Consider the following 23338-nt stretch of genomic DNA (forward strand, 5'->3'; position numbering starts at 1 on the left):
TTCCTTTATATAAAAAGGTAAAATTGGGAAAAGGGAAAAGTGTATAACATTATCATGTTAGCTGCAAAAAAAAAAAAAAAAAAAAAAAACTTTATGTAAATAACCTAGCAAAATGAAGTGGAAGTGCATTTGAGAAAGGTTGTGCAAGTTTTAATTAAATTTAAAGTGCAAACCACATGCACAGAGAAGGTGCTTAAGGTGATCATAAGAGAGGATGGATGATGTAGTACTGAGGATGGTATGGAGTAGATGTGCAATCATCAAAAGAGAATGATCAGGTAAAGTTAGGAGAGATGAGGACTTTTATCAGGTGCTTCCTACCCTTCACGGCGAGTTTGGCAGATGTCCGATCATGTTCTGTCTCACACGAGTATTCTCCAGAGTCTCCACCCTGCAGCTTGTAAATAATAAGCTCAACAACAGCTCCATCTTGCTTCAGTTGACATTTGTTGCTTGCTTCTATTACACTCTTGTTTTTCCTCCAGATGACTTTGGCTCCAGGTTTCGCAAGTTCACATCGAAACACTGCATTTTCCCCAGCCTCAGTTTCCAAATCTTTCAGACATGATTTGAAAAGAACTGGCAGTGCTGCAAAAGGCGAGTGTTTCAGTGTCATCAAAAGAAATGGCTTCAAATGATACAGGATTATAAAAACTTTTATTAGACAGAGGGTTCAATCCAAGCCTACCCTTAACCTCCAAATATGCAATGCTTTGGCGTTCTCCAGTGTCACAAATATAGTCACCAGAGTCCTCAGGTTCAAGGTCATGTATGACAAGTTGGGCATGGTGACCATCTTGCTTGAATTCATATTTAGCACAGGGGCATAGTCCAATTTCACCCCTGCACCACTCAACTGGAATGTCTGCTTTGGAGAGCTCACACTGGAAGCTAATGCTCTCTCCCTCAACAGCTGTTTGGTTCTTCAGTGCTTGTGTGAAGATGGCTGGAAGTGCTGACAATTCAAAGAGCGGTATGAGATTTAAGATATTTAATTCCATATGTAGAGTTATAATAGTTATTATTCCAGACAAGTAAGTCTAAGACAACACAAAGGCTTAAAGTACACCAACAGGTTACTTAGGTTTATCTTCAGAAACTGTGGAATCATTCACACTTCATGAACACAGGGTGAAAGCATTTCAAAGAAGAATTCATGGAGCAGTTGGTTCTTATCCTACCGTTAACCTTGACATTGGCAGTTGTAATGCTGTCTCCACAATCACAAGCATAGTCGCCAGCATCTTCAGGTTTGACATCAGTGATCTTCAACTCAACAGTAGAGCCAACTTGTTTGATCAGGTACTTTCCTCCAGAGTGGATCACATGAGTTCCTTTCCTCCAAACCACAGGAACTGCAGGTTTGGAGAGCTCACATTGGAAGATGATGCTCTCTCCTTCAATAGCTGTCTGGTTCTGCATCTCTTTTGTGAAGATGGCTGGAAAAGCTGACAATTCAAAGAGTGGTATGAGATGCCAGATATTTAGTTCCATTCATACAGATGATGTAAATTCAGAAATTTTCCAGAGAAGATCAAGACAAAACAAATGCAACGGTCCAAACAATGCTTAAAATGAAATCCATTTCTTTTTTACCTTAATTATATAAATGATGGAATCATTCACACTTCATAACCAAGGAATGAATGTGACAATGCATTTCAAAGATGTATTAGAATGTTGTAAATATTCTTGATGCAGTTGGTTACCGTTAACCTTGATGTTGGCAGTTGTCATGTTGTCTCCGCAATCACAAACATAGTCTCCAGAATCTTCAGGTTTGACATCAGTGATCTTCAGCTCAACTGTACAGCCAACTTGCTTGTTGAAGTACTTTCCTCCAGAGTGGATCACTTGTGTTCCTTTCCTCCAAACCACAGGCACTCCAGGTTTTGAGAGTTCACAGTGCAAAGTAACACTGTCCCCCTCTTGAATCTCTTGGTTCTGTAGCTCACGCTTGAAGACCACTGGTAATGCTGAGGAATCAGGCAAAGTTGTTGAACCAGGAACAGGATCTTCTAAGATTAATTTACACTTTTCATCAAAAAATCCTTTCACCGATAGATGTAAAACATTCTTCAATGGCTTTTACCACTTTGGAATATTTTTAACAAAAACATTATGATGCTAAATAGTAAACTATTAACTAGACAAACAACTTTTTACATTAGACTAGCCAATACACAGCACTCCACCCTACCCTACCATAAATTAAGACATTATTTAAGAGCAGCTTTGTAGATCAGAAAACAAGATGTTTCTTCATTGTTGAAAAGGCAGTTCAAATAAAAGCCCAGTCCTACCATTGACTTTGATGTTAGCAGTGGTGATGCTGTCTCCACAATCACAAGTATAGTTTCCAGCATCTTCAGGTTTAACATCAGTGATCTTCAACTCAACAGTAGTGCCAACTTGTTTCATGAGGTACTTCCCTCCAGAGTGGATCACCTGTGTTCCTTTCCTCCAAATTACAGGCACTCCAGGTTTTGAGAGTTCACAGTGCAAAGTAACACTGTCCCCCTCTTGAACCTCTTGGTTCTGTAGCTCACGCTTGAAGACCACTGGTAATGCTGAGGAATCAGACAAAGTTGTTGAACCAGAAACAGGAACTTGTGAGATTAATTTACACTTTCCATCAATCCTTTTCACTTATAGATCTTCTGAAAACAGCCACCACAAAGTAAATGAGAAACCTATAAACTAGGCAAACAACTTATTACACTAGACAAGCCAATACACAGCACTTTACCCTACCCTACCATAAATGAAGACATTATTTAAGAGCAACTTTGTTGATCAGAAAACAGGAAGCTTCTTCATTGTTGAAGAGGGTTCAAATAAAAGCTCAGTCCTACCATTGACTTTGATGTTAGCATTGATGATGTTGTCTCCACAATCACAAACATAATCTCCAGCGTCTTCAGGTTGGACATCAGTGATCTTCAGCTCAAAAGTACAGCCAACTTGCTTGATGAGGTACTTCCCCCCAGAATTAATCACCTGTGTTCCTTTCCTCCAAACCACAGGCACTCCAGGTTTTGAGAGTTCACAGTGCAAAGTAACACTGTCCCCCTCTTGAACCTCTTGGTTCTGTAGCTCATGCTTGAAGACCACTGGTAATGCTGAGGAATCAGACAAAGTTGTTGAACCAGAGACAGGAACTTCTGAGATTAATTTACACTTTTCATCAAACAATCCTTTAACTGATAGATGTAAAACATTCTTCTGCAATAATTTAAAGTTTTTACCAATTTGTAATGTTTTTAACAAAAACATTATGATGCTAAATGGTAAACTATTAACTAGACAAACAACTTTTTACATTAGACTAGCCAATACACAGCACTCCACCCTACCCTACCATAAATTAAGACATTATTTAAGAGCAGCTTTGTAGATCAGAAAACAAGATGTTTCTTCATTGTTGAAAAGGCAGTTCAAATAAAAGCCCAGTCCTACCATTGACTTTGATTTTAGCAGTGGTGATGCTGTCTCCACAATCACAAGCATAGTTTCCAGCATCTTCAGGTTTAACATCAGTGATCTTCAACTCAACAGTAGCGCCAACTTGTTTCATGAGGTACTTCCCTCCAGAGTGGATCACCTGTGTTCCTTTCCTCCAAATTACAGGCACTCCAGGTTTTGAGAGTTCACAGTGCAAAGTAACACTGTCCCCCTCTTGAACCTCTTGGTTCTGTAGCTCACGCTTGAAGACCACTGGTAATGCTGAGGAATCAGACAAAGTTGTTGAACCAGAAACAGGAACTTGTGAGATTAATTTACACTTTCCATCAATCCTTTTCACTTATAGATCTTCTGAAAACAGCCACCACAAAGTAAATGAGAAACCTATAAACTAGGCAAACAACTTATTACACTAGACAAGCCAATACACAGCACTTTACCCTACCCTACCATAAATGAAGACATTATTTAAGAGCAACTTTGTTGATCAGAAAACAGGAAGCTTCTTCATTGTTGAAGAGGGTTCAAATAAAAGCTCAGTCCTACCATTGACTTTGATGATAGCAGTGCTGATGTTATCTCCACAATCACAAACATAATCTCCAGCGTCTTCAGGTTGGACATCAGTGATCTTCAGCTCAAAAGTACAGCCAACTTGCTTGATGAGGTACTTCCCCCCAGAATTAATCAGCTGTGTTCCTTTCCTCCAAACAACAGGCACTCCAGGTTTTGAGAGTTCACAGTGCAAAGTAACACTGTCCCCCTCTTGAATCTCTTGATTCTGTAGCTCACGCTTGAAGACCACTGGTAATGCTGAGGAATCAGGCAAAGTTGTTGAACCAGGAACAGGATCTTCTGAGATGAATTTACACTTTTCATCAAACAATCCTTTCACTGATAGATGTAAAACATTCTTCTGCAATAACTTAAAGTTTTTAACACTTTGGAATGTTTTTAACAAAAACATTATGATGCTAAATGGAAAACTATTAACTAGAAAAACAACTTATTACACTAGACTAGCCAATACACAGCACTCCACCCTACCCTACCATAAATGAAGACATTATTTAAGAGCAGCTTTGTAGATCAGAAAACAAGATGTTTCTTCATTGTTGAAAAGGGGGTTCAAATAAAAGCCCAGTCCTACCATTGACTTTGATGTTAGCAGTGGTGATGCTGTCTCCACAATCACAAGTATAGTTTCCAGCATCTTCAGGTTTAACATCAGTGATCTTCAACTCAACAGTAGCGCCAACTTGTTTCATGAGGTACTTCCCTCCAGAGTGGATCACCTGTGTTCCTTTCCTCCAAATTACAGGCACTCCAGGTTTTGAGAGTTCACAGTGCAAAGTAACACTGTCCCCCTCTTGAACCTCTTGGTTCTGTAGCTCACGCTTGAAGACCACTGGTAATGCTGAGGAATCAGACAAAGTTGTTGAACCAGAAACAGGAACTTGTGAGATTAATTTACACTTTCCATCAATCCTTTTCACTTATAGATCTTCTGAAAACAGCCACCACAAAGTAAATGAGAAACCTATAAACTAGGCAAACAACTTATTACACTAGACTAGCCAATACACAGCACTCCACCCTACCCTACCATAAATGAAGACATTATTTAAGAGCAGCTTTGTAGATCAGAAAACAAGATGTTTCTTCATTGTTGAAAAGGGGGTTCAAATAAAAGCCCAGTCCTACCATTGACTTTGATGTTAGCAGTGGTGATGCTGTCTCCACAATCACAAGTAAAGTTTCCAGCATCTTCAGGTTTAACATCAATGATCTTCAACTCAACAGTAGCGCCAACTTGTTTCATGAGGTACTTCCCTCCAGAGTGGATCACCTGTGTTCCTTTCCTCCAAACCACAGGCACTCCAGGTTTTGAGAGTTCACAGTGCAGAGTAACACTGCCATCTTCATCACACGCTTGGTTTAGCAGTTCTTGTGTAAACTGAACTGGACGAGCTGTTGAGGTAAGCACTTATTGAGTACTTCTAATTTTACAGCTGAAATCATTTATATATATATTTAACATTTAAAAATGTAAGACTATCTAAAAAGAAACACTGCTCAGCTACACATGGTCTAGAGATGCAAATTAAACAGTAGATTTTAAATGAAAAATCATGAAAGACCAGCCTGCAAAAGTAAATAACACTCTTTAACAGAATAATACTCAGACAAATAGCAGAGTGTATGGATCCTAACCGAATAATCCCACAGGCTGCAGTTGGAGGATGCAATTAAAAACAAGTTCACCAAAAAAAGACCAACACCTCCAGACACATTTAAATTATAATGCCACAAACAGTCTTGACTTGTGGAATTAATTCTGAAAAATCAAAGCAAGAGGACACAACTTATGTTTCATATTCTAGATATACAAGGTTGTGGAACTGACCATCACATTTGGTAGCAAAGCATCAGTAATGCTGTTCCCAAACCAGCTACTTCCACTAAACAAAGTAGACTAACAAAGATATATCATGTGATGCAAGCTAGTAATCGTTTCCTTAAAACCATCATCCACTCCTGTCCTCTTCACCTCTGACATCAGCAAGTACAATGTGGGAAACAAATAACACTCTAGAGTAAATCATGTAAATTAAATATTTGGCTACCAATTTCCAAGTGAGACAAAAAAATGGAAATAAAAAGTCAACAAAATCATGTTAGTACATTTTCCTTATAGAAATAATAACTTATTTAAAACATAAGACAGGAGTAGCTACTTTGCTCAAGATTGTTTGGTAGTAAATGTAGGAGCATTAGTTCTGGAAACTGTCCAAAAAAGTCTCTGTTGCTTAACCAGAATATCCAAAAGAGCAATAATGTACAGGCAAGAGGTTTAAATGTAATGATTATCATCAAAATAAAGACACCACAACAAAAGATTCAAATAAAAATGCGGTCATAATGCAAAAGCAAATGCTTGGCCACATGCCCTTTCCAATCACAAGAATGCATCACTGAACATTTTGACTGGGATTCACATTTTCATTTGGACATAAAGGTTTCATAAAAGTTTCATACCACTGAGCTCTGCATGTTTCTCTTTCTGTTTCTGGAAGATTGTTTCAGGGGCAGCAGTAGAACTGAGGAACTTTAGAGCTGTGGCAAAAGATATATCCATGTAAACTGCAGCCTTTGGCTAAAACAATAAAGATCTTACAACACAAATGGCAACGCCCATGTCAGCCGTGTCAGACAATTATGGCAAATACAGAACAAGCAGATGTCCTGGAATCCTTCATGCATTCATGCAAAAACTGACTGATTCCAGACATCTTAGCATGTCCAAACAAGAAGGATTCAAGCTGCTGACCAAGAAAACAAAGCAAAGACACAATTGTGACTCAAGTCAGACTAAAGCTGAAGCCTTAAATATATATCTCTGTTCCACAAATAAACTGCACTAAACTGTAGAGACTCCAAACTAGAAGAAGCAGACCACAAAGAAGAAAAGTTTGAGGCAATACCAAAACAGATGTCTGTCAGACTATGGCATTACTGCACAGCAGGTGGAGCGACAGCAGGATATAACAAATTATTTAAAAGTTACATTTAATAATTTAAGAAATTATTCTGTTCCCCATTAACAACATCTTCAGTTATGGTTTTCTGCTTTCGCATGTCATCTTCAAAAGTGTAATTTTGTTCGACACACTTGAAATGAAGAATTGCATTTTTTGGCATTTCAAGTCTACTGTAGGATATCAGTGAACACCTAACAAAAACGTAACAAATGCAACAGCCAACACCAAACAAACAAACATATTCAAATGTGTAACCCTGTTTTTTTCCAAAAAGGTTGTTTGTCAGAATAGTGCACATAGGAAAGAATGGTTAAAAACTAGCATAAAGAATAAGAACGATTCATACCCTTGATCTTCATATTGGCTGTGGTTGTCTTGTCTCCACATACACATGTGTAGTCTCCTTCATCTTCACGTTTGAGATCAGTGATCTTCAGCTCCACCTTCGAGGCAATCTGCCTGATGGTGTACTTTCCTCCAGACTGGATAACACAGCTTCCTTTTTTCCACTGCACAGAGATGCCAGGTTTGGAAAGCTCGCAAGACAGGGTAACACTACTTCCTTCATCACACTCTAGGTTCTGTAGCTCATGTGTGAAGACCACTGGTAATGCTAAGGAACCATGAAAAAATGTTGGAACCATGTTACACAAACAATATTAAAGAACTGGATTGAAGAGAAATCTTTCCATTCTTGACAAATTAATATGTTTTCGAGTTGTAAGTTCAAAAAGCCCAACCAATTGAACAAAACAAAATTGGCACAGTGGAGGATTGTGTTAACGTAATACTATCCACAATGACTATTCAAAAAAAGTGCATAGAATATAAAACAGGTGTAATTCAGTACATCATTCCTACCATTGACGGTAATGGTAGATGAGGTCTTGTTAAACCCACAATCACAACTATAGACTCCAGCATCTTCAGGTTTGACATTGGTGATCTTCAGCTCAAAAGTAGACCCAACTTGCTTGATGTGGTATTTCTCTCCAGAATGGATCACCTGAGTTCCTTTCCTCCAAACCACAGGCACTCCTGGTTTGGAAAGCTCACATTGAAGAGTAACACTGTCCATCTCTTGACACTCCTGGTTCTGTAGTTCTCGTTTGAAGATCAGTGGTAATGCTAAGAAGCAATTAGTGTTTCAATAGTTTGTTAGTATAGTGTTCTCTGGACAAAATTTAAAAGCAAATCATGAAAAAGCCTTTAAAAACCTCCACAAAGACAACAAGAGACAAGATAAGACAGAACATTCACAAAATCACAAAACACTAAACATCTTGTACTAAACATACAAGACAAGATTTGCAGATTTTTGTATTAGTAAAGTTAACCTACTAAAGCTATAAAAGTTCCCTTCAGGCAACTAACAGTAAAGGTAAAAAAATATAAAATAAAGAATATTTTACTTAGTAAAGAGTGAACATGGAAAAAGCAGACATTCACAATTATAAGACTGAATGGATTTCATACCCTTGATTTTAATGTTTGCTGTAGTTTTTTTGTCCCCACACAAACATGTGTATTGTCCAGCATCTTCAGGTTTGAGGTCAACAATCTTCAACTCTAAAGTAGCTGCATCTTGCTTGATGAGGTACTTTTCCCCAGAATGGAGCACTTGCGTTCCTTTCTTCCAAACAACTGGAACTCCAGGTTTTGAGAGTTCACAATGAAGAGTAACGCTGTCTCCTTCTTCACACTCTTGGCTCTTTAGCTCATGCTTGAAGACCACTGGTAATGCTGAAGAGTATGTGTGACAAATCAAAAGTGAATTTAAACTCTTTCTTGACAACATATGCGTTGGCATTTCAGTGTATTGCTTGCATCTGAGCACTAAAATAAAAATGTTAAGCAATAAATGAGATTCATATAAATGAATGAGCTTTTATCCATACCATTGACAACAACATTTGCTGTTGTTTTCTCGTTTCCACATTCACAGGAATATTCTCCACTGTCCTCAGCCACTAAGTCTGAAATCTGTAACTCAAACATGGTGTCCCTCTGTATTATCTGATATCTTCCCCCATGTTTCAGACTTTTAGTTCCCTTCTTCCATTGCACTTGGCAGCCAGGTTTTGAGAGCTCGCAGGAAAGTAAGACTTTCCCGCCTTCGGTAACCTGCTGGTTCTTCATCTGCCCCTTGAACCTGGCAGGCACCACTGGAGAACGAACAACCATCATATAATTAAAATTCTTCATAGTTTTAACACACAAAAGCCAAGATGGATCACTGGGATGAGATGAAGACGGAATGACAATGAAGTGAAGATAAGCTTATGTTCTGTGTTATTTTGTATCAGAATGTGATTAGGCTATTAGTGTATAATATCTTTACATCATTCTTGTCATTCTTGGTGGTCTATAATCACAGAAATAAAACAAATAATAAAAAAAAAAAAAATTCCAATACATCCACTGTACCAGGACTAATTGAACACAAAGTATATTATATATATACAAAGTCCAGACAAGACTGAACCTCAGAAACCAACACAAAACACAAATGCAGATGTGCCATTTCTAAAATTTGACAGAGCTGACAGACATCAACTGGAAATCACAATGGCTTCTTTATAAAAACTTAAGATAAATAAGTCAAGGTTTCTAATGGTACATTATCATACACATGCAGATGCCATGGTACAAGGTGTGGGCAACAAAAAAAAGCACAAATATATTCTATCACGTCAATTGTTGTAATGAGAAGCACAAATAAGTAACTTTACAACACATACGTATGCTGTCTTAAACCCAGATAAAAATCAATCTGTACTTACCAGAAATATTTTCAAAGATTTACCTTACTAAGAGTTAAAGGCTTGCCTTCCTACATTTTTTAAACTTACCTCAGTCTGACTTTCGCGTTCATATTCAACGAAAACTTTACTTAACCAACTATATTAGATATTTTCCTTTGTTAGAGAGGAATTATTTAATAAAGAGTTGCTAAAAAGCAACCTAAACTGTTAGCTTCTGGAATCTATGCATCTACAATATAAGATTCTCAGCCTTCAAGGCATTATTTTCAAGCTATATAATAGCTTAATATAAAAGCTATATAATAGCTTATATAATAAACTGCAATAAATACCAAGGTTCTTACCTTTCACTGTCAATTTGGCTGTACTCTTTGTAGAGCCAATGTCACAGGTGTATACCTCGCTGTCACTCTTCTCCAGATCCTTCACATTGAGGATGAGGATGGTTCCCCGCTGCGTCAGCTCATACCTTCCTCCAGCCTTGATCTCCTTTGTTCCTTTCAGCCAGGTGACTTTACCGGCAGGTTGGGCGGTTTCACATTCAAAGGAAATGGCACTATTCTCTTCTGCAGTGGCATCCTTTAGCTCACGAATGAATTTGTTGGCCAGTTCTACAGAGGGGATGAAACACTAAGGTAAATATATCTCCTCTTTAGGGGTATGGGATTTCCACAATTCCATACTCAAAGAAATGATGACAAACCACCATTTTTAAAAACCTTGCCTTTGATCTCCAGTTTAGCCTTGGAGGTTGGACCACCGGTGACCTCACAGCTGTATTCTCCAGAGTCTTTATCAGTGACGTTGCGGATAGTCAGCTTTATGAGCATCTGCTCCTGACTGATTTCATATTTTTGGCTCTTTCTGATAGACTTGCCATCCTTGGACCACTTCACTTCCAGTCCAGGTTGAGAAAGCTCACAGGAGAATGTGGCATCTTCACCAATTTTGGCAGTAACACCCTGAAGCTCTTTAGATATGGTAGGAGCTTCACCTACCCCCCAAAATAAGATACGCCTTGATTAAGCAAAACCAGACTTGTGTTAAACCTTTTTTAAAATTCATTGCTCGTGCTTTTATTGCACACCCTGCTTACTTACCCTCAATAGAAAGTGTTGCCTTCGAGCTCAAATCTTTGAGAGTGAAGACCACCTCACCAGAATCAGAAGCTGAGACTGATTTGATTGTTAAGGTATATTTGCGCCCTTTGCTGCTTATCTGGAAACGGCCTCCATCAGTGACAGGTTGGCCTTTTAGGCTCCAGGAGCACTTCTCTGAGCTTTCCCGGGACAAGATACACTCAAATGTGCAGTTTTCACCTGCTTTGGCCTCTATCGACTTAAGCCGCTTGGTGATCCCGATGTGGATATCTGGGGGTCAACAACAAAGGCATTATTGGAAAAACACCAATAACTTTATCTTCATCTTGTTTTCATAAAAACATATATGTAAAAACCACAACAAATCACACTACAGTGTCACTGTAGCACAACAGTAATACCATAGTTTGTTGACATACCTCTAACAGTGACCTTGGACTTGGAGAGGTCTGTGCCAAGATCACAGCTGTACTCCCCGGCGTCAGCTTGCATGACATCATGGATAGTCAGTCCCAAGGACTTACCATCATGGAGTAGCTCATACTTTTTGCCTGCCGACAAGACTGTACCATCTTTGCGCCACACAGGGGCCACTCTGGGCTTTGAGGCTTCACACTTAAGGGTAACTGTGCCCTTCTCCTCTGCAACTACATCATCTAGCAACTTCAGGAAGACAGCTTTCTTTTCTGGATGTCAATAAACAAAAAAGTGCATTAAACCAAAATCTAGAACTAGCATGAAATAAATGTTAAATCAGAAATAAGAAAGCTGTAAAGTAATCTCTTGTTTGAACTCGCTAGCTCCCGCTCTTTCATGCACTCTCTCAGTCCTCTCTGGGACAAAATCAGAAACTCAAAATCAGAGTGGATTGTGGGTATAAAGTAGTGAACTAATGTAAGGAATGAAGTCGTTCACTCAGAATTCAGACACCACTACAAAATGGCCAACACCCGATATAGTGGACAGGGAGCGGTTTCAGACACAGCAATTGTCATATGACCTCACCTTTGACCTTCAGGCATACTGTTTCTTTTACATCCCTAATACTGAATGACACCTTCCCACCATCCTCAGGTGCAAGGTTCTTGAGAGTGAGGGTGTGGGTCTTGTCCACATGGGTGATGGCATTGACTTCATTGTTGAAAAGCAGCTTGTCATTGAGCGTCCATTGGACTTCTTCATCTGCATAGTTAACCTCACAGGTGAATACAGCATCACCATCTTCATCCACCTCCACATCTTTCAGATGTTTGGTGATCTGGATTTTACGCACTATGTATGTTAAGAAAAATAAAAAGAGCATTATCAGAGTGGCACCAAAAGCACCTATATAATGCCTTTTTTGTGTAGGACAAGCAGCCCTAACCCTAACAGGCTGGATGTATAAAGGTAATGCAATTTGAAACAACATGCTTCGAATGCCTTCTTTATGACTTTACCTTCTACTTTGAGAATGGCTTTGCTCTCACAGACCCCGACCTGACAGCGATACTCTCCAGAGTCCTCTGCACTCAAAGCTTGTATAATCAGCTGCACGTTGGCGTCCTTTTGCTTCATGCTGTACTTGGTAGAAGCCTCCAAAGCAGTTTGACCCTTAAACCACTGCACTTCTTTTGGTGGGGCAGAGAACTTGCAGCACAGTGTGGTGGAAGTCTTCTCCTTCGCTGACACATCCTTGAGAGGCTCAAGGACTTCAATGGGACGCTCTATGAGGTGATATGAAAAGTGACTTTGAAAACATAAACACAAAAGTTCACAAAACTACTATGTCCTACACAAGGTTTGACATTAACACCCGTCAACCTGCCAAATGTGGGTGGATTTCAGCAGTGGCGTGTAATGCAGTCACTCCTACTAGCCACTTTAGTGGGTTGAAATTTATACTTTATATAATATATACATTTTTCAATTGTAGTCTGAAATAATAAACTCAGTGCAGTGTAGTGTTGTCAAAAATCTCGATTTTTCATATTGATACTGAAATATCTGAATCGTTTCCAATAATCATTTTCTGCAGAATAGATAGACGATACCAGCTGCGCTTTTTCACTCTCTCATCTCTCTGACCGCGATTTGACACACAGACCTGCCTCCCTTACTAACTCGTTTCATTTGCTCCTGATGAATATTGTTGGTGTTACAGGGCTTGAATTTTGGTGCGGGATTGCGAGTATTGCATAATTTTACACAGATTTTGTGCTCATACCCAAAGTGCGCACACATAAAGCCACCTCTCAGTACTAAACTGAGTTATTTTTCGCTGCTTATTGTGCTTAAACAGTCAAATACACAGAAAATAATATCAAAATGGTGAGTATTCATGTAAACACGTTAAACGCATGTGTAACAGAATAATGGGTCCGCGCATCAGGTCTTAAAGTGACAGCAGCCTAATATACCAGTTTTTCCCCATGGTATCGATGTCAAATATGTGGCCAGTGAAAATGCTGAGTGGCTAGTAACTTTGGAAAACCACTAGCCATAGTGGCTAGTGAGCAAAAAAGTTAGTGTCAAGCCTCGATTTTACATTACATTTAATCTGTTGTAAACATAAACAGAACAAAATACTCTTTTAAAGTATTTCAAAGGACTCAGCCTAAGCATTATTGTAGCAAATTAAATTCTACAGTTGCTAAAATTTCTGTAGCAATTTCATCATCCATCATTATCAAAAACTATTCATTTGGAATTATTACACTAGATTAATTTTGGAGAGGCTATTTTGCAAATTTTGGTTAAACCAAGTCCCTAACCTTTCACTTTCAGATCGGCTGTTGATTTGCTCTTTCCAGCTGTGAACTGTACCGGGCCTGACATGGAGGCCTTGGTCTTCTTAAAAGTGAGGCGGTGCATGGTTCCCTCTTTCTCCATCTCGATATCCGTGCTCTCCTTCAGCTGTTCCCCATTCAGCATCCATTTCACTGGCTTGACTGTCTCCACACTGACTTCCACCTCAAAGTGAGCAGCAAATGGCTCGGTCACCTCCACAGAACTCAACTCCCGTACTATACTGATAGCTTGCTCTGAAAGTTGTGATGATACAATATAGTGCTGTCAGAAATGTGCTACATAAAACAGTTTATGTAGTAAAATCTTTAAAAACACATTAGACTTTGGAAAAGTCAAACTTAATAAAACAAAATGCATTTAAGCTAAATTTACACAGAACTTTAAACTGTAAGCAAACATTAATTTGTCCCTGTTAAGAAAGGGCAAATTAATGAGATAAATAAGATTTTTAAATATGGTTAAAATCACATACAAAGCTCATACTTGTCTGTTGCAGATCAATTAAAACTGATCTACAAACTGTTATCAAATCATTAACAACATGCAATTACATTATGTCCACCCTTTTGTTTTCTTCTTTAAGAGTGTGTAGTTGTGCTTCATGAATTCTGCTTGCTTTCATCCTAATTTTAGCTATATTTTTTGCTGATAGCATAACTGAAAAGGTTTTTTTACCCTCTACAAGTAGCTGACATGAAGTCTTATCATCAATGGCGTCACACATGTATGTGTCTTCATCATCAGAGTCCACGTCGATAATGGTGAGCTTCCTGTAGATATCCTCACTGGTGATCTCATGCTTCTTGCTGGGTCTGAGCTCCGACTTGTTCTTGTACCATGTGACTTTAGCGCTGGCCCGTGACACCTGACACTCTAAGTATGCGCGGTGTTTATACATGGCGATTTTGTCTCTCAGTTTCTTCACAAATCTGACAGGCAGTTCTGTAATGATTATAAGGGAACTTAGGGGGTCTACATTTGTTTTAACTATTTGTTAGACAACTGTAGAAACTCTACACATCCCAGGTTGTAGTTCATTAGTCTTTACACTAAATGCAAAATGCATGCAGATATTATAGACAATTGACCACGAACCTTTAACCTTCAGTTTAGCGGTTGAAGAGGCCTTCTCAGCAATGAACTTAATTTCTCCAGCATCCTCAGCCTTTACAGATTTGAAGAGTAGTACGTATATCCTTCCTGAGAGAGAAAGTTTTAAATGAGTTTGAGAGTTATTGATCTGTCCCTATTGGAACTGAATTTATTGTTTATTTGATCTTAGTCTATTCAGTTCAACTCACCCTCCTGCCTCATCTTGATGTTGTCTCCGGCTTTGAGTTTGGCATCACCTTTGTGCCACTGACCCTCTACCTCATCGTGAGACACCTCACAAACAAACGTTGCGCTCTCCTTCTCTGTCACCTCCATGTCCTGCAGTGGCTTCACTATTTTAATTTCTCGGGCTGCAAGAATTCAAATACAATCATTTATTCATGTGACACTACAAAATGTTTGAGTTCAGTAGTAATTGATGGTGTATTCACACTTGGCATGTTTGGTTCGATTAAAACGTACCCTGGTGTATTTGCTCTGTTAGTGCGGTTCATTTGAATAAGTGTGGATTTTCAGTAAGTGTGAACATATCCCTATGCCTTTTGGTTCGGTATCTTTAGGTTCGGTGTTAAAAATGCCAGTGTGAATGCTAAGCGGACCAGGACTAAAATGAACCAGGCGAACCAAACTACAAGTGTGAACACACCCTAAATCTCCCACTCAGAATTCGTTGATCTTTACCATGAACAGTGAGCTTGGCTGAAGTATTGTCATCTGTTGTTTTACATGTATACTGGCCCTGGTCCTCAAATGCACACTTGTGGATAAGGAGGGTGCGCTTGTTGGCCTGGGATTGAATGCCAAATTTCCTTCCTGGCTTCAGTTCCTCATCATCCTGCAATAATAACACAACTACATCAACATTTTCTTTTACTTGTTCTGTTTTCAAACAAATTTATATTTCAATCATATGTGGCTACACAATTTTTTTTAAACCATTATAAATCAAATTACTAATACCTTAAACCATTTGACATCAGCATTTGCTCGTGACACTTCACATTCAAAAGTGACTTTCTCCTTTTCAGGAGAACTGATATCCCGTAGAGGTTTGAGGATCTTCACAGCCGGCTCTGTGGACACAACACCATTAATTATGGTTACAATCATTCTGGATTTTAACATTGATGTTTAAGTTATGGTTCTGTTCATAAGTTTTCAAATACACCTTACTACACCTCCAATAAGTGACTGCAAAAAGTTATTCATGCTCAAGGACACAATATAAGAACTTAGTGGGTAAACAAGATAAAATGTGGAAATTAATTTAGTTTTTATTTGTGGGATATACTTAAAATATTGGGTATGCAGTTTCTACAGGTACTAAACTTTTTATAATCTCATGTAAATGCCAAATATCTTACTGAATCTTGTGACTCGATGAAAACTTAAAGGGATAGTTCACCCAAAAATGAAAATTCTCTCATCATTTACTCACCCTCAAGTTGTTCCAAACCAGAATTTGTTTCTTCTGCTGAACTCAAAAAGGAGATTTTTTGAAGAATATGGGTAATCAAACAGTTGCTGGGAACACTGACTTCCATAGTATAGAAAAAAAATACTATCAATGGAGCCCATCAGTCAATCCCTGCGTCCCAATGTCCGTACTATTCATCCTAAATAGTATGTGAGATTAAAATAAGTGTGTCCCAAAGCATAGTATGTTGAAAAGAGTGTGCCAAAAGTCCCCGGATGGTCTACTATTTCCGGTAGATTTTCGAAGTGTGGATCTGTGCACACTATAAAGGGTAATATTGCCCACAACCCATTGCGCGTTGGACGAGGATTCAGTTCAGAACTACAAACATGAGTAAAAAGTGTTAAAAAACTACAAAACATGGCGGATATGCGCGATTGACGCTGAGAGGTTTGAGTGACTAATAATCAGTTCAACCTGATGGAAAATATTTATTTAATGTTATCTGTGTTATTTTTCATCTGCAAATACCGATGTGGACTTTTATAAAGATCCAATTGGCCATTAACTTTTAAATGCATCATTATGCATTAATATGAGGACAGTTCTCCACATGAGAGACCTGCGACTGCAGATCAACATGCTGCATTTCTCTCTGATACGGCTAAATGAAATGTGGAGGATGTAAGATGACTGACAGGCCAGTTTACGGTGACAGGATGCGACAGAGAGAAAAGACGTATGACGTATAACAATTGTATGACGTGTAGTATGTCCCAAAGCTTGTCTACTCTTTTTACTCCAAAGTAAGTACTTTTTGTTCACAAAAAGATTACATACTTTTAGGGCGTAGTATAAGTAGGCGAATTGGGACGTAGAAAATGTTTAGTTACCAACATTCTTCAAAATGTCTTCTTTTTTGTTCAGCAGAAGAAAGAAATTCTTGTTTGGAACAACTTGATGTTGAGTAAATAATGACAATTTTTAAAAAAATGTTTTTGGTGAACTATCCCTTTAAGAGCACAACCTAATTATTGGAAGATGCATTAACCTTAAATTACTTAATTACACCCTTTGTGTGGCAAGAATTATAAGTGAGCTTAAACCTAAAGACCCCAATATACAAACTCACCTGTAACAATTAGTTTTCCAGACGTATGGACATCCTCAGCTTGAAAGGTAATAGCTCCACCATCACTTATCTTCAGCTGGGACATAGTCAGACTGTGCTTGTTGCCCAGTGCTGTAATGATGACATTGGGTCCTGCCTTCAGTTTCTTTCCGTCTTTGCTCCAGGATCCTTCTACATCAGCCTTGCTGAGCTCCACCTCCATAGTGATAGTCTCTTTTTCTTGTACTTTCATCTCTTTCAGGCCTTTTACTACCTGAATCTTCTTAACTGAAAAATAAAAACAATGGAAATCCACAGTGAAATGCTTTTAGGAAGGCATAATTGACCGTGCATTTCAGTTAATGATTTTCATGGTCAAATTTTATGAACTACAAGGCTACATAGAGTCATCATAGCAAACATAAAAGGAATGAAAATATGATCGAAAGAGTAACTGTGATAGAGTAACATAATAAAGGAAGCCCTACTCTCTACTGTCAGTTTGGCCTGGGTCTTGTCATCTAGGGTTTCACATGAGTAATATCCTCTGTCAGCATATGCCACACTCTTGAGGACCAAAGTCTGCTTGGCACCATCCACATGAATCTCCAGATTTCCTCCTTGCTGTAAAACCACTCCATTCTTCATCCACTTCACATCTGATGAGGGTTTACTCAGCTCCACTTCCAACCGAACTGTGTCCTGCTCCTGCACAGTCACATCTGCAAGCTTCTTCTTGAAGGTCACAGGAAGCTCTGCAAGATACGGATATGTCTATACTTAGAAACATGTGCTTGCCTGCCGATATGTTGTTTTACGCTTAACAGTTATCCCTACGTTGTACTTGGAGTGTGGCTTTGCACACTTTCCCCTCTGCATCGATACTGATCTCTCCTGCGTCCGCCTGAGTGACGGCTGTGATGGTGAGGGAGTGGCTGCTTCCTCCGTGAGCGATCTTAAATTTGGGACTAGCTGTTATAGGAACGTCATTACGCAGCCATCTGACACTCACATCGGCTGGTGTGATAGAGCATTTGAAAATGGCTTCTTTGCCTTCATTTGCAACAACATTGTTCAGCTTGGTAGTGAACCTCACCAGACGTGGGGCTGTGAGAAATTAGATTTAAAATCTCAGAGAAATGATAATGAAGGACATCTACTGTATCAATTAAAACAATCTTAAAGGGATAGTTCACCCAAAAATGAAATTATCCCATAATTTAACCTCAAGCCATCCTAGGTGTATATGACTTTCTTCTTTCATCCAAATACAATCGGAGTTATATTAAAAATATAACAGAGGTCCAGCCGTGCTCTAATTATCAGTGGTTCGAATCTGCCCTCATTTCGTTTTTTTCCTCTTTAAGTTAAAAGAAGTTCATTAATGTTTGTATATCAAAATGTTTGTGTGCATTTTGCTAGTGATTTCCCTGGAAAGAAGAGTCAAGAGATGTCTGAAGACTAACTTACACGAGCCATAACATTCCTCGGCATGATTTCAAAAACAACTAATTTCAGCGCCAGTTCGCTTCTTATTTAACTCAAATCAACATAAACTGGATGTTTTATTTGCATTATATCTGTGCAGCAAGATGACAATTTCGACCCAAAAGCACATTTTTTTCACGAGTGTTGTCGCGAATCATGCTCTCGCTGATATCTGAAAGAGTTTGAGTTTGAGCGAGCACATGTATCTGATCGAGAGCATAGCCATTTGTGCTCGCGCATCACTTGGATGCTCACTCGACGTTTGCCATTAAAATATCGCCGTAGAAATGGCCTTAAAGGTGCCATCGAACGTTTGTGTCTGTGAAGTTTCAGCTCAAAATACCCCATAGATTTTTTTTAATTAATTTTTTTAACTGCCGATTTTGGGGCATCATTAACTATGCACCGATTCAGGCTGCGGCTACTTTAAATTCTCACGCTCCCCACCCATGGAGCTTGCGCTTGCCTTAAACAGCAAACACAAAGTTCACACAGCTAATATAACCCTCAAAATGGATCTTTACAAAGTGTTCATCATGCAGTATGTCTAATCGCGTAAGTACGGTGTTTATTTGTTGTTTAACTATGCTGAGGAAAATTCAATTTTTAATTCTAGGGCACCTTTAAATAAACTATAAAACAGGGATTGTGTCTAAAAGATCCAATCGATTTTTTATATTGGTTAAAATCAGTAGAAAATATCCTGTATTTTTCCGTGCTTGACCATTTCCGTGGGTGCTCAGGGCTTGAGTTTGTCGCCCAGCCCAATTTGTTTGAACCGCAAGAGGCGCCTACTCTCACCTAAGCTTACGCTACTCCTACATCCTACATCATGCGTCGGGTCAGAGTTCACTCTTCAGTCGGAACTCGACTTGCTTACGGCCGTTGCCGGAATCTAGTGATTATAGTTTATAAAGTTATAAATATGGACATTTTTCTTACAAAAACACATTGCTTCACTTCAGAAGGCCTTTATTAACCATGTGGATTGCTTTTATGTTGGATGGATGTGCTTTTTGGGCTTCAAAATCCAAGTAAAGCTTGGAAGAGCAAGGATATTTTTTTAATATAACTCCAATTGTGTTTGGCTAAAAGAAGAAAGTCATATACACCTAGGATGGCTTGAGGGTAACTAATGGGATAATTTTCATTTTTGGGTGAACTAACCCTTTAAGTTGTATTGGTTAATTTAATGAGAATTTATGACTTTCAGACATGACACTGATGGTTCTTACCTTTAGTGGTGACTTTGGTGGTGGTCTTGTCATCTTTGCATTCGCAGCTGTACTCCCCTTCATCCTCCTTAACCACAGCAGAGACAATCAAGATACAGTTGGTGCTGTCAGTGCTGATGCTGAATCTGCCGCCCGGTTTGATTTCTTTGCCATTATGCCTCCAGAGGACATTACTTGTGGCTTTGTTGAGGCCGCAGGAAAGGGTCATGGTGCTTTCTAGTACTGCAGATACCGGCTGCAATGGCACCACAAATTTTAAAGGTGCCTCTGTGGGTTAATAATTGAGGCAATCAGTTAGATCTGGTATTTCAATAGCGCAATGTAATGTATAAGCATAGAGAAAATTGCATTGAAAAAATTAAACATGCAATAAAACTTTTTTGCTTTGAAATTGCAGATTAGCGTTTACCTTTGACCTGAACCTTGAACTCCATCTTGTCATCAGCGGTATGACAGGAGTAAGTGCCACTGTCTTTGGATTCAGAGGACTTAATGATTAGGACACGCGAGCGACCTTCCTGTTTCATCTCATACTTTGATCCATCTTTTAGTTCCACTCCATCCCTGAACCACTTAACACTACAACTCTCTGACATCACCTCAGTTTTTAAGACAACCTTCTCTGTTGACTCGACCATCACAGTTTCTTTTGTCACAGATGTCTTCTGGAATTTAGTAGTGACATCTGAGGAAAAAAATAGGAAATATTTACTAAATTTTGACCATGTTCTGGAAGAAGATTGCTCATTAGTTCCTAGAAGGTCTTACCTTCCAGTTGAATCTTAAAGAACAGCTTCTCATTCCCAACTTCACAGGTATATTCTCCAACATCCTTCTTATCCACGTTCTCCAGCACCAGCTGACGGATCTTGCCCTTTGACTCCATGTGGACGGTCCTACTGGAGCTCAACTGCTTGCCTTCCTTGAACCATTTCACCTCAGTCTTGAGGTCAGAAACCTCACAGCTCAGTGTGGCTTTCTGGGAGGCTGAAACTTTCACTTCTTTCTGATAAGAGTCTTTGTTGGTGAAGGCAGTTTTGAGATCTAATGAGAGGGTATAAAGAGGGTTTACTTCATTAAAAGTGTTTAGTTTGCTTATTTACAGAGAAAGTCAATACTAAAGTATCACACTGAACATGACAATAGTCAAGAAATATTTTCATAGCAGCTTTTAAACAACCTAAAGAAGACTGTTAAGACTAATTTCACTCATCAATGCAAAATGTGAATAAACCATTTCATGTGGCCAAGAGCAACCACTGATGACCAAATTAACAGTCCAAAATGTTTTCCATACCTGTCACCTGAATCTTAAAAGCAAGTTTCTCATTTCCAACTTCACAGGTATATTCTCCAGCATCTTTCTTCTCCACGTTCTCCAGCACCAGCTGACGGCTCTTGCCCTTTGACTCCATGTGGACGGTCTTACTGGAGCTCAACTGCTTGCCATCCTTGAACCATTTTACCTCAGTCTTGAGGTCAGAAACCTCACAGCTCAGTGTGGCTTTCTGGGAAACTGATACTTTGACTTCCTTCTGATAGGAGTCCTTGTTGGTGAAGGCAGCTTGGATGTCTAGTTGGGCAGGCACAGTACACCATGTATCCAATGTAATAAAACAGAATTATTTGAGTAAATATATCACTTAAAGTTATAGACATCAGATACTATAAGGGCTGGATGTTTGAGAAAGTCAGAAGATATTATAAATTGTGGTCTATATTTTAAGCAAACAAATCCAAATTACATTGCAGACGATTTAGTAGCACTGAATTCAGCAAGAAACTGCTTTTTAATTTTAAAATTTACCATTTCTTGAACAGAAAAACTACATATATTACTACATCTACAAACAATGGTCTCTTTCACCAAGGAGAAACTTTGGTAACACTTTAGTATGGGAAACACATATTCACTATTAACTAATAATTTTGCCTCAATAAGCTCCTAATTTACTGCTTATTAATAGTTAGTAAGGTAGTTGTTGTATTGTTTAAGTTTAGGTATTGGGTAGGATTAAGAATGTAGAATAAGGTCATGCAGAATAAAGCATTAATATGTGCTTTATAAGTACTAATAAACAGCCAATATGCAAACTAATAAGCAACTAGTTAAAAGTGAGAATTGTTCCCCATTCTAAACTTTTTTGCTACATGTAAAATTAGCTTTTGCCAAGCTTCACTTTTTTTATTGTAGTTTTGTTCTTTTTCATTAGCGAGAAAAACTAAAATAGAAACAGAGAGCCAATAGACGAACACAAGGACATTCCCATACCTGTCACCTGAATCTTAAAAGCAAGTTTCTCATTCCCAACTTCACAGGTATATTCTCCAGCATCCTTCTTCTCCACATTCTCCAGCACCAGCTGACGGATCTTGCCCTTTGACTCCATGTGGACGGTCTTACTGGAGCTCAACTGCTTGCCTTCCTTGAACCATTTCACCTCAGTCCTGAGGTCAGAAACCTCACAGCTCAGTGTGGCTTTTTGGGAAGCAGCAACTTTGACTTCCTTCTGATAGGAGTCCTTGTTGGAGAAGGCAGCTTGAACTTCTGGTTGGGCATTGGACAATATACTCTTTGAGTTATATATCACTCAAAATTATAAACAACAGATACCGCAAGGACTGGATACTTGAAAATGTATAAATTACATCATAAACCGCAAATCATTCCACAAAAAAACTAATTACATTGCAGACTGAAATGGGCAACAGATTTTTCCGCCTATTATTGTACCTCTTGTTAAAGAGAGAAAAGTACATAAATTGTTGTATTTATTAAGACACATTACTGAAATCTCATGGCATGCTTTTTGACCAGATGCAAGGCATATATCAAAATCTTTTGTTACATGTAAAGTATGCTTTTCTTAATCTTTGTTGACTTTTTGTAATGTTGGTATCTTCCATAAAGAAGAAAAACTAAAAATAGAAACAGAAAGCCAATAGACAAACACAAGGACATTCCCATACCTGTAACCTGAATCTTAAAGAGCAGTTTCTCAGTCCCAACTTCACAGGTATATTCTCCAGCATCCTTCTTCTCCACGTTCTCCAGCACCAGCTGACGGCTCTTGCCCTTTGACTCCATGTGGACGGTCTTACTGGAGCTCAACTGCTTGCCATCCTTGAACCATTTCACCTCAGTCTTGAGGTCAGAAACTTCACAGCTCAGTGTGGCTTTTTGGGAAACTGATACTTTTACTTCCTTCTGATAGGAATCCTTGTTGGAGAAGGCGGCTTGAATGTCTGGTTTAGAATATAGTATCAGAAACTACTTTCAGTTTTATGTACACTTTGCTTTGGTCATGATTG

The 23338-nt window shown here is 38.8% G+C and overlaps 1 protein-coding gene across 13 annotated transcripts in view; it reads right to left on the reverse strand.

Moving 5' to 3' along the window:
- obscnb (obscurin, cytoskeletal calmodulin and titin-interacting RhoGEF b) overlaps positions 1–23338 on the reverse strand; it is a 64888-nt gene that overhangs the window by 26839 nt on the left and 14711 nt on the right. For 8 of the 13 annotated variants that reach the window (XM_067378325.1, XM_067378327.1, XM_067378323.1 and 5 more), the window contains exons 12-46: positions 22997–23272; positions 22299–22574; positions 21324–21599; positions 20795–21070; positions 20436–20711; positions 20027–20293; positions 18141–18410; positions 17792–18058; positions 17325–17591; positions 15736–15848; positions 15457–15610; positions 14964–15125; positions 14758–14862; positions 14338–14604; positions 13626–13895; positions 12312–12578; positions 11878–12144; positions 11292–11558; positions 10873–11142; positions 10497–10766; positions 10117–10383; positions 8906–9172; positions 8484–8750; positions 7869–8135; positions 7354–7620; positions 5170–5436; positions 4616–4882; positions 4012–4278; positions 3460–3726; positions 2856–3122; positions 2304–2570; positions 1710–1976; positions 1182–1448; positions 689–955; positions 322–588 (exon numbers count right to left, since the gene is read on the reverse strand). In XM_067378325.1, coding sequence (XP_067234426.1) covers positions 322–588; positions 689–955; positions 1182–1448; positions 1710–1976; positions 2304–2570; positions 2856–3122; positions 3460–3726; positions 4012–4278; positions 4616–4882; positions 5170–5436; positions 7354–7620; positions 7869–8135; positions 8484–8750; positions 8906–9172; positions 10117–10383; positions 10497–10766; positions 10873–11142; positions 11292–11558; positions 11878–12144; positions 12312–12578; positions 13626–13895; positions 14338–14604; positions 14758–14862; positions 14964–15125; positions 15457–15610; positions 15736–15848; positions 17325–17591; positions 17792–18058; positions 18141–18410; positions 20027–20293; positions 20436–20711; positions 20795–21070; positions 21324–21599; positions 22299–22574; positions 22997–23272 — 8868 coding nt within the window. The remainder of the gene's footprint in view (positions 1–321; positions 589–688; positions 956–1181; positions 1449–1709; positions 1977–2303; positions 2571–2855; positions 3123–3459; positions 3727–4011; positions 4279–4615; positions 4883–5169; positions 5437–7353; positions 7621–7868; positions 8136–8483; positions 8751–8905; positions 9173–10116; positions 10384–10496; positions 10767–10872; positions 11143–11291; positions 11559–11877; positions 12145–12311; positions 12579–13625; positions 13896–14337; positions 14605–14757; positions 14863–14963; positions 15126–15456; positions 15611–15735; positions 15849–17324; positions 17592–17791; positions 18059–18140; positions 18411–20026; positions 20294–20435; positions 20712–20794; positions 21071–21323; positions 21600–22298; positions 22575–22996; positions 23273–23338) is intronic. The other 5 variants (XM_067378331.1, XM_067378330.1, XM_067378322.1 and 2 more) reach the window with 4 other exon arrangements.

This window comes from Chanodichthys erythropterus, chromosome 23 (assembly GCF_024489055.1).
Source record: "Chanodichthys erythropterus isolate Z2021 chromosome 23, ASM2448905v1, whole genome shotgun sequence".
NCBI classification, from domain to species: Eukaryota; Metazoa; Chordata; class Actinopteri; order Cypriniformes; family Xenocyprididae; genus Chanodichthys; species Chanodichthys erythropterus.